At 46.3% G+C, this 14,325-nt stretch overlaps 2 protein-coding genes across 2 annotated transcripts; both read right to left on the reverse strand.

The window, feature by feature from the left end:
• Window positions 1–51: 51 nt before the first annotated feature.
• On the reverse strand, window positions 52–5,366 carry FOXG_14306 (uncharacterized protein; the record flags this gene model as incomplete). The annotated part of the gene is made up of 5 exons (XM_018394377.1): window positions 52–77; window positions 140–683; window positions 2,269–3,512; window positions 3,719–4,760; window positions 4,836–5,366. The coding sequence occupies 5 exons, from the start codon at window positions 5,364–5,366 to the stop codon at window positions 52–54; spliced, it is 3,387 nt and encodes a 1,128-aa protein (XP_018254494.1).
• A 3,657-nt stretch (window positions 5,367–9,023) lies between these two features.
• On the reverse strand, window positions 9,024–10,722 carry FOXG_14307 (uncharacterized protein; the record flags this gene model as incomplete). Its single annotated transcript, XM_018394378.1, has 2 exons — window positions 9,024–9,984; window positions 10,034–10,722. 2 exons carry the CDS (start codon window positions 10,720–10,722, stop codon window positions 9,024–9,026), a joined length of 1,650 nt encoding a protein of 549 aa, XP_018254495.1.
• Window positions 10,723–14,325: the final 3,603 nt, after the last annotated feature.

Below are 14,325 nucleotides of genomic sequence, written 5' to 3' on the forward strand. Positions count from 1 at the left end.
GTCTCTCCGGCGGCGTTACCTGTACCGATCACGGTACAAGTCTCTCGATCATTAGGGGAATATACCTCTGTTGCCGCCTTCTTATTAGTACGTACAACGAGGCATTGTACTCGCTCTCGCAGTATTCCGACTCTAATACCTGCTTGATCAGCATTCCAGATTTCCGAGGCGCCGATTCCGTATCTCGTGATAACCTCATCGAGCCGCTTGAACCACTGCTTCGTCTCCTCCACGCCGGCTTCCTCATACTCATAGCGCGCCGCTTCCTTCGCCTTCAATATCGAGGTATCAAGCTCAGGATGATCGTCACGGAAGCGCCTGTACCACATCTTCCCAACCGGCTTGGCATCAGCATCACGGCGGCTTCTTATAGTGTTGACTGCATCCACAATCTCGCTTTTAGAAGCTGGAAGACCGGACTTCTGCATCCACATAACGAAGCTCACGATAGCCTCATCTTCATCATCCGAAAGAAGTCGCGGCCGGCCCATATTTGGCTGAATAACTAGTTCATAATCAAGGGTATTAGCAGCTTCAAGCTGCTTGATAATCCGAGCAATAGACGGCCTCTTAGAGCCGGGATATCGTCGTTCAGCATCGCGGAGAGAGAGAGCCTTCTTTGGCCCGTTGGAAGCATCACGAGATAAGCCCTTTTGGAGTCGTTGGCGTGAAATAACCACTGCCTGAGCAGCTTTAATGTTAGGTATTGACGGCATAATGCAAGTGGACAGAAATGGTACTTTTTTTACTAATTGGCGTCTAGATTTGCATGAAAATCACATAGAAAATCAATGAAATTCGAGACAGCCGGCGGTGAGGGGTTGTCTCACACTTTTGTGCCGTCTCACACTTTTGGGCCCAACTAAGCTTGCTTAGTTGGCTCGCCCTGCCTCGCGGCATGAGCCAACGGGTAATAGGCTTTTCTTAATTATTATAAAATAGACTTGATTTTTATATTATTTTAATTAACTTATTTAGGCTTTATATATTATAAGGAATATTAAAATACTTTAATAATTATTTTATTTTAATTTAATATTTAATGTTACGACCCCAACAGTCTCGTCACGTGTACCCCACATTTTCCACCAATCACTACATCTCCCGCTGAAGACGATCAGCGCCAAGACTCTACGATCAGAGCTGATCCACCGCGATCAGTACTGATCCACTTGGATCATCACTGATCCCGCGACAACCTCACAGATCAACCACGACCACTCTAGTATATATAGAACACATTCATTTGCACTTTCATAGATTCTAGCTCACCAGCTATCAATAAAACTTCTTTACATTGATCAAGCCTAACACGCATTGAATCTACCATTAAGAGACGTGACATTTCGACAAGCTCAGCATCACGCCCTACGCAATCTGCCAACAATAAACCTAGCACGGCTTAGTTTATCCACAGTTGGGAACCAACCGTCACATTTAATTCTTAGATTATATATAAATTTTAAAATTTTAAAATAAAAATAAAAATATTTATAAAAATACTTATAACTTTAAGTTTATATATAATTTAATTTTAATAAATAATAATACTTATATATGTTAAAAAGTATTTTAAAAGCCTTATTTACTTTAATATAAGGCTTTAAGCTTATAAGCTTAAATATTTTCTTAAGAAAATCTTAATTTTAAAATTATATATTATTTTAAGCTTATTTTATATAACTTTTGTTTTATATAAATTATATAATTTTAAAGCTACTCCTATATATATAACGTGTATGATAAGCGAGTGAGCCAGACAAGCGAGTGAGCCACATATCTTAACTTTCCAAATGAAATTCGCAATAAAAACACCACAACCTATCTGATCAATTAAAATTAATCGCTATACTATTCCCTATTGACTTCAATTGCCTCCTGACAGGTCCTTGCATTATGCCCGGTCTTTCCGCAAATACTACACTGCCGGACCTTTGCTCCTTGTGACCTTCCGCGACCACCTCTCGAGGCTTCAGCTGTTACCTGCGCATCAATATCTATCTGATCAATTGCTTGTGATGCTTCCCCTATAGTTAAAGGCCCTTCTTTTTGTACCCTAGTCCTTTTTCCCCTCCGGCGTCGCCCTACTATCTTATTTTGTTGTTCAAGTTGTTGATTCCTATTATGTAGTAAGACCATCTTATCCATAAGAACAGTTGTTGCCTTCTCAAAATGCTTTACGGCTTTAATTATTGACTCAGGGGAGCTGCTCTTATGATTTCTGATCCTTCCTTGCAGATACTTGGAGTGCGATTGGGCCTCTAGTACTGTCTTTGGGGTCCTTGCAGTCCAAGGGGTCGATGGTATTGTGACCTCTACGGGAGGCGTTGGAGTCCGTAGCTGCACATCAAGCTTCGAGATGACATTTTCTGGGTCAAAGGGAGCAAGTCCAGCTCCTCTAAAACCTCCCTTAATATTGCTTTCTGTAATAGCAGCTTGGTGGGCGACATGAAAGGCAGGAAAGAACTCGGTCTTGGTAATATGGGTTATAAAGCATCTGATCAGATGCTCTATTTCTCGACCGTATGCCTTTTTCAGCGGCCCAAAGCACCCTACGTCAAGAGGCTGAAGTAGATGAGAGGCATGAGCAGGCATACAGAGTGTGATAATCTTGTTCTCCTTGCAATATTCCTCGAATTCGACGGAGTGGTGACTTTCATGACCATCAAGGATCAAGAGGCGATAGCGACTGTTCGTTCGCTTAGCTGTAGCCTGATCAAAATGCTTTAGCCACTCAAGGCCCAGCTTATTATCAGTCCATCCTTTCTCACTCAATGCAATAACCCAATCGCCGGGAAGGTCGCATTCTTGGTACCAATTGGCGAGGTGATCCTTACCTGCACCAATGATAAACGGCGGGATCGATTGGCCTTCCGCATTAATCCCCTCGATCACAGTAATCCATTCGCGGTTTCCAGGCTGTATCTTCTTTGGTATCCCTCGCCTTTCTGAGCTTGTAACGACTGTTCCGGGCTCAATTACGCCCATCATAAAGCCGGTCTCATCAAAGTTCCAGATATCATCTGATCGGATACCATATTTTGCGATTGTATTCTCTACGAGCCGAAACCAGCCACGAATAATAGTCGGATCTTCGCATTTAGCTCTCTGATAGTTATATCTCCGAAATTGACGTGTCTTTAGCTCTGGTTGTCGCTTAATGAAGTTATAAGCCCAGCGCTTGCCAACAGGTGGTATATCGCGGTTAGCACATAGAGAATTCGCGATATCTTCTATATATGATAGTTGCAAGGGAAATCCTCGCGAATCTAGGTCTAAAATGAATTGGACTATTATCTGCTCTTCCTGATCAGATAGTTTCCGTGACTTTGTGGGAGTATCACGCTTTGAAAGAATGCCATGCTGGCGGCGACCTAAGGTACTACGGTTGACATCGTAGATATTTGCCGCCCGTCGGACTGTAAGTTTAGGGTTATCTTGAAGGGCCTGAAGGGCAAGAAGGATTCTAGCTTCATTTGAGGACTGTGGCATATTTGTTGGTTGAGATATAGCTGATTGAATTATAATGTTGTAAGGTGAGGGATTTTTGGCTCACTTGCTTGTCTGGCTCACTCGCTTATCATACACGTTAATATTTAATATAACGTGTTTGATAAGCATGCGTCGCAGACAAGCATGCGTCGCACTTTTCCTAGCCTCTTAACTTCAAATAACTCTAAAACCTCAACAAACCATCTGATCAATTAAAACTACTCACTATACTCTTCCCCAGATATCTCAATTACTACCTGACAGGTCCTTGCATTATGCCCGGCCTTGCCGCATATACCACAGCGTCGACTACCTGGTCGCTCCGACCTTGCTTGACCACCACTTCTTGATGATTCGGCTACTACCTGCGCATTAACATCCATCTGATCAATTACTTGTGATGCTTCCTGTACAGTCATAGTCCCTCCTTTCTGTAGTCTAGTCCTTTTTGCCCTCCGGCGCCGGCTTAGTATCTCATTTGCATCTCGAAGATTCCGGAGCTCAGCCCTCAATAAGGTAACTTCATGCATGACTGCCTTTGTTGCCTTAGTAGCTGACTTTAAAGCTTTAATAATAGACCCTGGGGAGCTACTATGATGCCTTCTGATTCGCTTTTCGAGGTATTCAGACTGAGATTGGGCCTCAATTACTGTCTTTGGGGTCTTTGAAGCCCATGGTGTTGATGGTTGAGTGGCCTCCCCAGGAGGCGTTGGGGTCCGTAGCTGCACATCAAGCTTTGAGATTACAGTTTCCGGGTTAAGAGGAGCAAGCCCAGCTCCTCTAAAGCCCCCCCGTATATTACTCTCTGTAAAAGTAGCTTTAAATGCAGCATAAAAGGCAGAAAAGAACTCAGTCTTGGAAATGTGAGTTATAGAGCATCTGATCAGATGCTCTATTTCTCGACCATAAGCCTGTTTCAACGGCCCAAAGCACCCAATATCAAGAGGCTGGAGTAGATGAGATGCATGAGCAGGCATACAGAGCGTGATGATCTTGTTCTCCTTGCAATATTTCTCAAAGTCGGTAGAGTGGTGGCTTTCGTGACCATCAAGGATTAAAAGACGATACCGAGCATTTGATCGTTTAGTTGTAGACCGATCAAAGTGCTTTAGCCACTCAAGACCTAGCTCGTTATTTGTCCAACCATTTTGGCTCGTTGCAATAACCCAATCGCCTGGGAGGTTGCATTCTCGGTACCAATTGGCAAGGTGATATTGGCCTGCACCAACGATGAACGGCGCGATCGATTGACCTTCCGCATTAATCGCCTGGATCAAAGTAATTCATTCCCTGTTTCCAGGCTGCACTGATTTTGGCCTTCCTTGCCTTTCCGAGCCTGTAACTGCCATTCCGGCCATTATAAGGCCCATCATAAAGCCAGTCTCATCAAAGTTCCAGATATCATCTGATCGGATACCGTACTTTGCAATTGTATTCTGTACAAGCCTAAACCAGCCACGAATAATAGTCGGATCTTCGCATTTGGCTCTCTGGTAGTCATATCTCCGAAATAAACGCGTCTTTAGCTCTGGTTGCCGCTTGACGAAGTTATGAGCCCAGCGCTTGCCAACAGGTGATGCGTCGCGGTCGGCAAGAAGAGAATTAGCCATTTCTTCTACAAAACGCAGTCGCGCAGGAAATCCTCGCGAATCCAGATCAAGGAGGAATTGGACTATTATCTGTTCCTCTAGATCAGATAGTTTCCGCGATTTCGGGATAAAATCGCTTCGCGATTGAATGCCTTGCTGACGCCGACGTAGGCGGTGCTCATTAATCTCATATATTGTTGCAGCGCGTCGGATACTTAATTTTGGGTTATTCTGAAGCGCCTGAAGGGCAAGGAGGGTTCTAGCTTCATCTGAATGTTGTGACATGTTTGGTGGTTGAGAACTAATTGATCAGATAAAAAGTTAGATGTAAGAGGGAAAAGTGCGACGCATGCTTGTCTGCGACGCATGCTTATCAAACACGTTATATAATTTTTTAAATATTTATAAAATAGGTTTTAATAGATTTTAAATACTTAACTTTATTTTATTTAACGTATTTTATAAGCGAGTGAGCCATATAAGCGAATGAGCCACCTTTCATCACCTACATAATAAGATTACTCTTAAAAACATCACAATCTATCAGATTAATTAAAACTAATCGCTATATTCTTCCATATTGACCTCGATTTCCTCCTGACAGGTCCTTGCATTATGCCCGGCCTTGCCGCATTTGCCACAATGCATAACCCTCGGTCCTTTTGACCCTCTGCAACCACCACTTCTTGACGACTCGGCCGCTACCTGCATATGAACATCCATCTGATCAATTGCTTGTGATGCCTCTTCTACAGTCAAAGGCCCTCCTTTCTGTAGTCTAGTTCTTTTTACCCTCTGGCGCCGCCCTAGTGTCTGATTCTCTTGTTCAAGTTGTCGAACCCTATCCTTCAGCAAGGCCACCTCATGGATAACGATGCTATTTCCCTTCTCAAAATACCTAATAGCTTGGATAATTGACTCTGGGGAGCTGCTCTTGTGATTAACAATCCGTGCCTGTAGATATTTAGAATGCGATTGGGCCTCTAATACTGTCTTAGGGGTCCTTGAAGCCCAGGGGGTCGAAGGTGCCGAGACCTCTACAGGAGGCGTCGGGGTCTGTAACTGTATATCAAGCTTTGAGATGACATTTTCTGGGTCAAGGGGAGCAAGCCCAGCTCCTCTAAAACCTCCCCGGATATTACTTTCTGTAATAGTAGCTTGGTGGGCGGCATAGAAGGCAGGAAAGAACTCGGTCTTAGAGATATGGTTTATAGAGCATCTCATTAGACGCTCTATTTCTCGCCCATAAGCCTTTTTCAGCGGTCCAAAGCAGCCGACATCAAGAGGCTGGAGTAGATGAGAGGCATGAGCAGGCATGCATAATGTAATAATCTTATTCTCCTCACAATATCTCATGAATTCGGCCGAGTGATGGCTTTCATGACCATCAAGGATCAAAAGACGATAAGAACCAACTGATCGGTCCTTTGTTGACCGATTAAAGTGCCTGAGCCAGTCAAGACCTAGCTGGTTATTAGTCCATCCATTTTCGCTCAATGCAATGACCCAATCGCCTGGTAGGTCGCATTCTCGATACCAATTGGCAAGATGATATTGGCCTGAACCAATGATAAACGGCGGGATCGATTGACCTTCTGCATTGATCGCCTGAATCACAGTAATCCATTCACGATTTCCAGGCTGGACTTTTTTCGGCATCCCTTGCCTTTCTGAGCTTGTGACGACCATCCCGGGCTCAATCATGCCCATCATAAAGCCGGTCTCATCAAAATTCCACATATCATCCAATTGGATACCGTATTTCGCGATCGTATTCTCTACGAGGCGAAACCAGTCACGAATAATAGTCGGATCTTCACATTTGGCTCTCTGATAGTCATATCTCCGAAATCGACGCGTTATAAGCTGTGGTTGTCGCTGGATAAAGTTATGAACCCAGAGCTTGCCAACTGGTGATGCATCGCGATCGGCAAGTAGAGAATTAGCCATTTTTTCTACAAAATCGCGCCGTGGGGGAAATACTCGCGAATCTAGGTCAAGAATGAATTGAACTATTATCTGCTCCTCTAGATCAGATAGATTCCGTGACTTTGTAGTGGTATTGCGTGTTGATTGAATTCCCTTCTGGCGGCGACCTAAGGTGCAGCGATTGATTTGATATATGGTTGCTGCCTTTCGGACACTTAATTTCGGGTTATTTTGAAGGGCCTGAAGGGCAAGAAGGACCCTAGCCTCATATAAGGACTGTGACATATTGGGTTGTTGATAAATATTGAATTGAATAGTGATACTGTAAGGTGAGGGATTTTTGGCTCACTCGCTTATATGGCTCACTCGCTTATAAAATACGTTATAGTATTTTTATTACTTACTTATTTTAAATAAATTTCTATGTATAACTTATAGTATAAACAAACTTGCATCTTTCATCAATGCAACAGCTTATTAATATCCCTCTGATCTTAATCATCTACAAGAAAGTCACTAATGCCGTCATATCCACTGTTTCAACAGGCTCAGGGGGCATCTTCTCCACTAGCCACCATGTTTCGCAACTTCATGTCTTCAAAGGTGCGTTCCAACGCGGGCTGTTAGACTTGTCGCCTCCGTCGCAAGAAATGCGACGAAAGGCGTCCTGTCTGCGATGCCTGCGGTGCTCTTGAGCCCTTTAAGGGGCTTCTGAACTACAGTGTGGTATCTTAGTATAGCTAGTTGTGAGCATTTCATAGTGGTACTAATACGAATGTGGCCAGAGAAGAGAATTTACATGTATGCTCCTAACAAACATCAAACTAAGAATACATTATGCGCTTGGAACACTGGATTCTTATCGTTCTTAATACACACACATACACACACGCACGCACACAAGTCTATTACGCCCGGTAGGCCAACGCCCAGAGGGCTCTGAAGCTAAGATAACATACATCTCTCTAGTTTTTGCTTTGCTCTCGTTAAACCCCTGAGAATCTCACCTTGTTCTTTCCAGTATAGTCATCACTCTTCTCCTTGGCCCTCCAGGGTGTCAGCAGCAAGTCAAGTTGAAGCCCATTTCCTCCAAGTGTTCAGTTTCCTGTCTTCTGCGGCTGAAGCAATGCTTGCTTTTGGTTGTTCGAAGGGTAGCTGTTATTAGATGGGTTTAGAATCGATTGATTAGCGGTGTTCACGTCATCTTTGTTCCAGGCGATCTGTAGCGATCGCGAACCTGATTGTGGCCTGCACCGCGTCCATGTCTGGTGTCTATTCCTGTCTATCTGATACTGCCTTACCTCCTAGGTAAAATGAAAGATTGCAGCGTTTTTCCTCCCTATACTCAAGCTTCTCTTTGCGCTGTTCTGTCCATTTTATGCAACGGAAGAGGAAATGCTCTACCGTTTCCTTTGCCCGCCCGCATGGGCACTCATCTGTCGGTACTTCCCTAATCTGATATAGATAACCGTTCAGTCGCGCCATTCCGGTTCTGAGCTGCGCAAGCACGCTGGCTTCTTTCCATAATAGTTGATCGTACAGCAGGGGGGTATGTTTACCAGGCAGAGCTGAGTCGATCTTTCTAGAATGCCTGCCAACTCCATCTGGTAGCTTCCTATCCATTCGCAGATCTGCCCTCGTTCGATTGAGAATTGTGGTCTTCGCTTTGGCGAATCCTCTCTGTGGCGTCATGTACGGCTCCATTGCGTAACGGGCTGACATCTTGGCTGTCTTCTGAATTTTGAGCTCGCTTTCGGGTGGTAGCCAAATGAGATTGACTCTGTTTCCGTCTCTTCTAAGCTTCTCTATGGTGGCACGACCGGCAACAGCGCCAAACGGGGACGGCTAGATTTAAGCGGGCAGCTCAGTGCTCCCACAGGTATATACATTACGATGGCTTGGTGGTTTGGCACTGGCACACCGGCAGCTACGCTCACAATAGAGATGGACTGGCAAGGAAGGAAAGAGAGTCGCCATTTCAAGAGGTAAAACTGTCTCCATCGTTCCAAAGTTTCATCTCCAGCCACTATTCCAAATAACATAGGCTATGTCCCTGGCTGTTTTAACGGTGTCAATAACGCGACAAAACATCCCTTTGTTTGAACACGTGGCCGCCTCCTCATAGGGCATAAACATGTTAGACTGAGTGCGACGCATGCCAGCTGGCTCGGCGGTCAAGGTGTCTGTAGAAGTAATGTGATGCGGATCATGTTCTTCGAAAGCCCCATATGTGTACCAGCCTGAGTTTGTATCGGTATCAATTAAATCCTCGGAGAATCTACCTGACGCTTTAGGTGGACGAGGCGCCTCTTGTAAGGCGCTAGAGGTGTAGCGTATGACCGTTTCTGGGACTTGTACATGTTCTCGATGTTTTAGTGTTGTTGATGGAAGCATCGCGATCGTCTTTCCATCAGAGAGTACTGGATTGCCCTCCTTCGCCGTCTTTCGCGACCTGTCCAGCTTCATTATCATTCCGTCTTCGGAATTGGTATCGGTACTGATATCGCAGTCGTCGTCATCGTCGTCGTCTTTAACTTCAACGGCGATACATTGCTCGACTTCATAATTGAAGTGGATGTGTTTACGTTCAAGACCTGACGATGAGATCCCACTGTATGCTGACGATGGTAGCATACTAGAGGTATCACAGCTCATTGGCATCGAAGGGAAGGGGAATATATTGTGATCCATCGTCACTGCGCGATCAAAAGAAAGCTCTTTTAATCGCCGGCTGTCTTTCTGTCTCGCCTGGGCCACTGGGGTTACCTGCTGGGGTAAGGATGATGTTGACAATGGCCTCGGCAGTATGATATCTGATATGCTCCTTTTCTTCAGGATACTCTTCCTGTTAGAATTGACTAGTAAGTTGGGCTGGAGCAATGAGGCACCACAAGGTCCAGTCTGCGTACAGTAGATCTTGCTAGCACCTTGCTGAACGGGGCCATATAGCCAACTCACATCGCTATCTTTCAGCCTGCACAAAGTTAGCTTGATATTCGTGCCTAATAACATCATGTCCCTACCAGTTGAGCGTTTTGGGAGACACAGTCTTCAGGCTTTTATATTTTGTCCATGTTCTCCAGCATGCATTCTCCAAACGGGCGCTATTGGGGTCCTCTCCTCGGCGGGTGGAAATATATTTCCATGATGACAGGATTTCTTCCTCCTTCCAGTCATGAGAAAGGTAGTCGATATTCCTCCACGGCTGGGCGTCAATAGCAGTATTAACTTCAGCGCGCTCGTGGAACTTTCCTAATTCTGGCGAACCCCATGTTGACGTATCAGCCGGATTATCATTGTCAATAGAAGAGGCGTAGTATGAGTCGCCCGCCTTGAGATCCGACCGGCGTTCCAGGCCATCGTCCGGTGCTACAAAGAAACCGTCTTTCTGAAATTGGGGTAACCAAGCGTGCTCTGCCGACGGCTTGACCTGGTGAATTCCGTCATTATAATCGGATGGGGTGGAAATATCCGCAAATGGTGTCGAGGAACAGGACATATCCATTGATTCGCCGTAGATAGGAGGCGTCGAGGAAGCTGAAGAGGCTGCGGTGTCTGGATGTTCAAGAGACTGAGAGCATGGGTCGCTCGTTGGGTCTGCTCCAGACTGAGACGTCGTTGTCCTGCCCGCCAGTTGCGAGGGAGAATGGCATTCTTCCATTTCCGAGAAAATAAAGTAGCTGCTCCCTTCGGAGGAGGGTAGGGCGGCCATCTGGATAGATGGTTCATAGAGCTGCCTCCTACACACCCCACGTCATACAGAAGTATATCCAGGCTGCTCGTTTTGAGGTGTAATGGAAGCTCCGGTTTTTTGGGTTGTTAGAATTTGCCCCTGATCTCGAGGGCAGCTCCGGTGTGTGCGACCGTTGGCGAGAAAAGGTAGGTTGAGATCCCAACAACTTGGGCGTGCCGCCGTGCCAATAATGGCCCATAGCAATCGAGATTGAAGAAGAGAGAGGAGTAGCTACGCCATGAAAGCGATAGAGTGACATCATGAATGGCACTCTCTGCAAGGTGCCATTTTACAGTGAAAAAACCCTCTTTATCTTGGCAATCAGTCATAATCACATGTTAACCACTCCCGGATATCAGGGACACTGCTGGGAAACTTGTCCTGCGGTACCGTTGCGGACCGGTTGGAGAGTTTCGAGCCACCTTGCCATGGCCCATAAGCCGTACTCGGTATAGCAGGTCAGAGACGTATAGATTGCCTAATTGACAGCGGTAGCTTGACTTGCAATGCCTTCTCTCCAATTTAGTGAACAATGTGCAGCGCGGCGCGCAGTGTACAGCGTCTAGGCGCTGGATTTGGGGCAGGAGCGGAGAATGACGATGACGTAAAAAGAACTCACTACGCCAGTAAAAGTGGAAAGTTTGGCGACACTCGAAAGATTTGGGCTCCGCCGTCAGACTCCCCGTGGGTTGTACTGCTGCTCAGATATCGTCGCTGTCGTTGGTGGACGCGTGGTGGTCGTGGCGTGCTGCCTCGAGTCAAAACAATGCGGGTGTAGATGCAATGAACGGTTGAAGCCCATTGAGTTCTTTTGTGGCTTGTTGAGCCCAAAGATCTCGTTCTCACGGTTTGTTAATTGCAATACGACGATTCGCCCGCGCCGGGATTGAACATGTGGAAAACGCACTTATGATGTCGGTGACACAGGTTACATATGCAGTGACCACCAGTCAAAATAGATGTAATTAAGAACGCACAACTTGCTTGGGCAGACTTTGAGTTATCCGCGGCGCGATCTTAAGCGTCATGTCACCTCCGACTGAAGCCGACAAATTGACGGTCCACAGTGTCTGCGGAGCCTCAAGAGCAACCGGCAAGAGCGCCTACTGGTCATCAACTACCACATAGCAGACATCCGACGCTCTCCATGGCTCCAATACAGAGTTTATGTGGTATCAGGAGATCGATGGAAAATATGACGCTGATGGCTGAAACTTAGAGGTAAGAAGCTGGCGCTAGTTCTCATTAAGAGAACGTGGTACCCCTCCAATTCCCCCCATTACCCGTTGGCTCATGCCGCGAGGCGGGGCGAGCCAACTAAGCAAGCTTAGTTGGGCCCAAAAGTGTGAGACGGCACAAAAGTGTGAGACAACCCCTCACCGCCGGCTGTCTCGAATTTCATTGATTTTCTATGTGATTTTCATGCAAATCTAGACGCCAATTAGTAAAAAAAGTACCATTTCTGTCCACTTGCATTATGCCGTCAATACCTAACATTAAAGCTGCTCAGGCAGTGGTTATTTCACGCCAACGACTCCAAAAGGGCTTATCTCGTGATGCTTCCAACGGGCCAAAGAAGGCTCTCTCTCTCCGCGATGCTGAACGACGATATCCCGGCTCTAAGAGGCCGTCTATTGCTCGGATTATCAAGCAGCTTGAAGCTGCTAATACCCTTGATTATGAACTAGTTATTCAGCCAAATATGGGCCGGCCGCGACTTCTTTCGGATGATGAAGATGAGGCTATCGTGAGCTTCGTTATGTGGATGCAGAAGTCCGGTCTTCCAGCTTCTAAAAGCGAGATTGTGGATGCAGTCAACACTATAAGAAGCCGCCGTGATGCTGATGCCAAGCCGGTTGGGAAGATGTGGTACAGGCGCTTCCGTGACGATCATCCTGAGCTTGATACCTCGATATTGAAGGCGAAGGAAGCGGCGCGCTATGAGTATGAGGAAGCCGGCGTGGAGGAGACGAAGCAGTGGTTCAAGCGGCTCGATGAGGTTATCACGAGATACGGAATCGGCGCCTCGGAAATCTGGAATGCTGATCAAGCAGGTATTAGAGTCGGAATACTGCGAGAGCGAGTACAATGCCTCGTTGTACGTACTAATAAGAAGGCGGCAACAGAGGTATATTCCCCTAATGATCGAGAGACTTGTACCGTGATCGGTACAGGTAACGCCGCCGGAGAGACCACTCCGCCGTGGCTTATCTTCAAAGCCTTTCCAACGCTCGAGTGGGCGAATATAGAAGGCGATCTCGAGATGCGGTTTGCACAGTCAGATACAGCGTTCTCGAATGGCGATATAACGCTCGAGTGGGCGAGAGACTTCAACCGGAAGTCTTGGGATAAGTCTGCAGCAGTTCAACATCGTCAGCTGGATTTTGAAGAGTGGTTTGGGTGTAACGAGCACCTAAAAAGCCCTTCTAATGCTGCCGCTTTATATGACAAGCCTCCGGGCACGGAAGGAAAGGCTGAAGAGGATCTCGTGTGGCGGTTGCTCGTTATCGACGGCTTCTCCGGTCACGGCTCTTTCGCCTTTCGAGAATACTGTATAAAATTTAATATCCTCGTTGCCTTCCTTCTTCCTCATTCAACTCACATGCTTCAACCAATGGATCTTGGTGTTTTTCAGTGGTTAAAGAATGCACACCAAAAAAGGCTGCGAGATGCTTTGCGGAAGGGAAATTTGAGCTTCAACCGCCGTGACTTTGCCGGCTCCTTCAAGGTATGTGTAATCAGCTTTAACCTTCTCTCAAATACCCCGCTTTTCACATACTAATCCTCATTACCTCAGGAGATCTTTGATGAAGGCTTCACGCCGGCCCACATCATCACAGGCTTCGAAAAGTCAGGAATCTTCCCGCCCACCGAGGTGCCTGCAGTCAGCTATCTTCTAAAAAAGAAGCTGAAGACGCGTAAGGCTATTGACCCGGCTTTATCTTCGCTTTTACCGGCGGAAAATCGGTTCCCTTTGGCCTCTGATACAGCAAGAGATGTCAGTAACTGCTATCACGATATTCTGAGCTCCCCAACGCTCAGGGGACTGGAGTCGGTCCGGAAGATCGTCAGTGAAGCTATTGTGCTTGAAGATATCGTGAGGAATCACGTTGAAGATCGCCAAGGGCGTATCGAGAAGAGATATCACCAGAGAAAGCGCGGCAAGCGAGCAAAACCGGTAGGAGAATATATTCACAATGTGAGCTTAGAAGAGCTTCGAGAACAGCATACTGAGGATGTAAATGCAGGAAATAAGGCACAACAGCGACTTCAGCTTCGGAATCTTCGATCTTTTGCAATCCAGCAGATGAAGGAGATAAGAGATGAGTGGCGGAAGAAGAAGGAGGTTATCGTCAACGGCGTTGAAAAGAGGTTACAGTTTAAACAGTGGCTCGAACACACCGGAAAGGATGTTGAATATGCCTCATATGACGCCTCACGAGCTGAGATACGTTCTCAACTGAACAAGAAGGAGGATTTCTTTACGATCGATACCCAGCTTGCCCCGGAAGCCCGTGAGGCTATTCGCAAAGCACGCTTTGCAGATAAGCCCCTCTCGTCAGCCGATTTATCACGACTTCT

The sequence above is a fragment of the Fusarium oxysporum genome, chromosome 15 (assembly GCF_000149955.1).
Source record: "Fusarium oxysporum f. sp. lycopersici 4287 chromosome 15, whole genome shotgun sequence".
Taxonomy (NCBI): domain Eukaryota; kingdom Fungi; phylum Ascomycota; class Sordariomycetes; order Hypocreales; family Nectriaceae; genus Fusarium; species Fusarium oxysporum.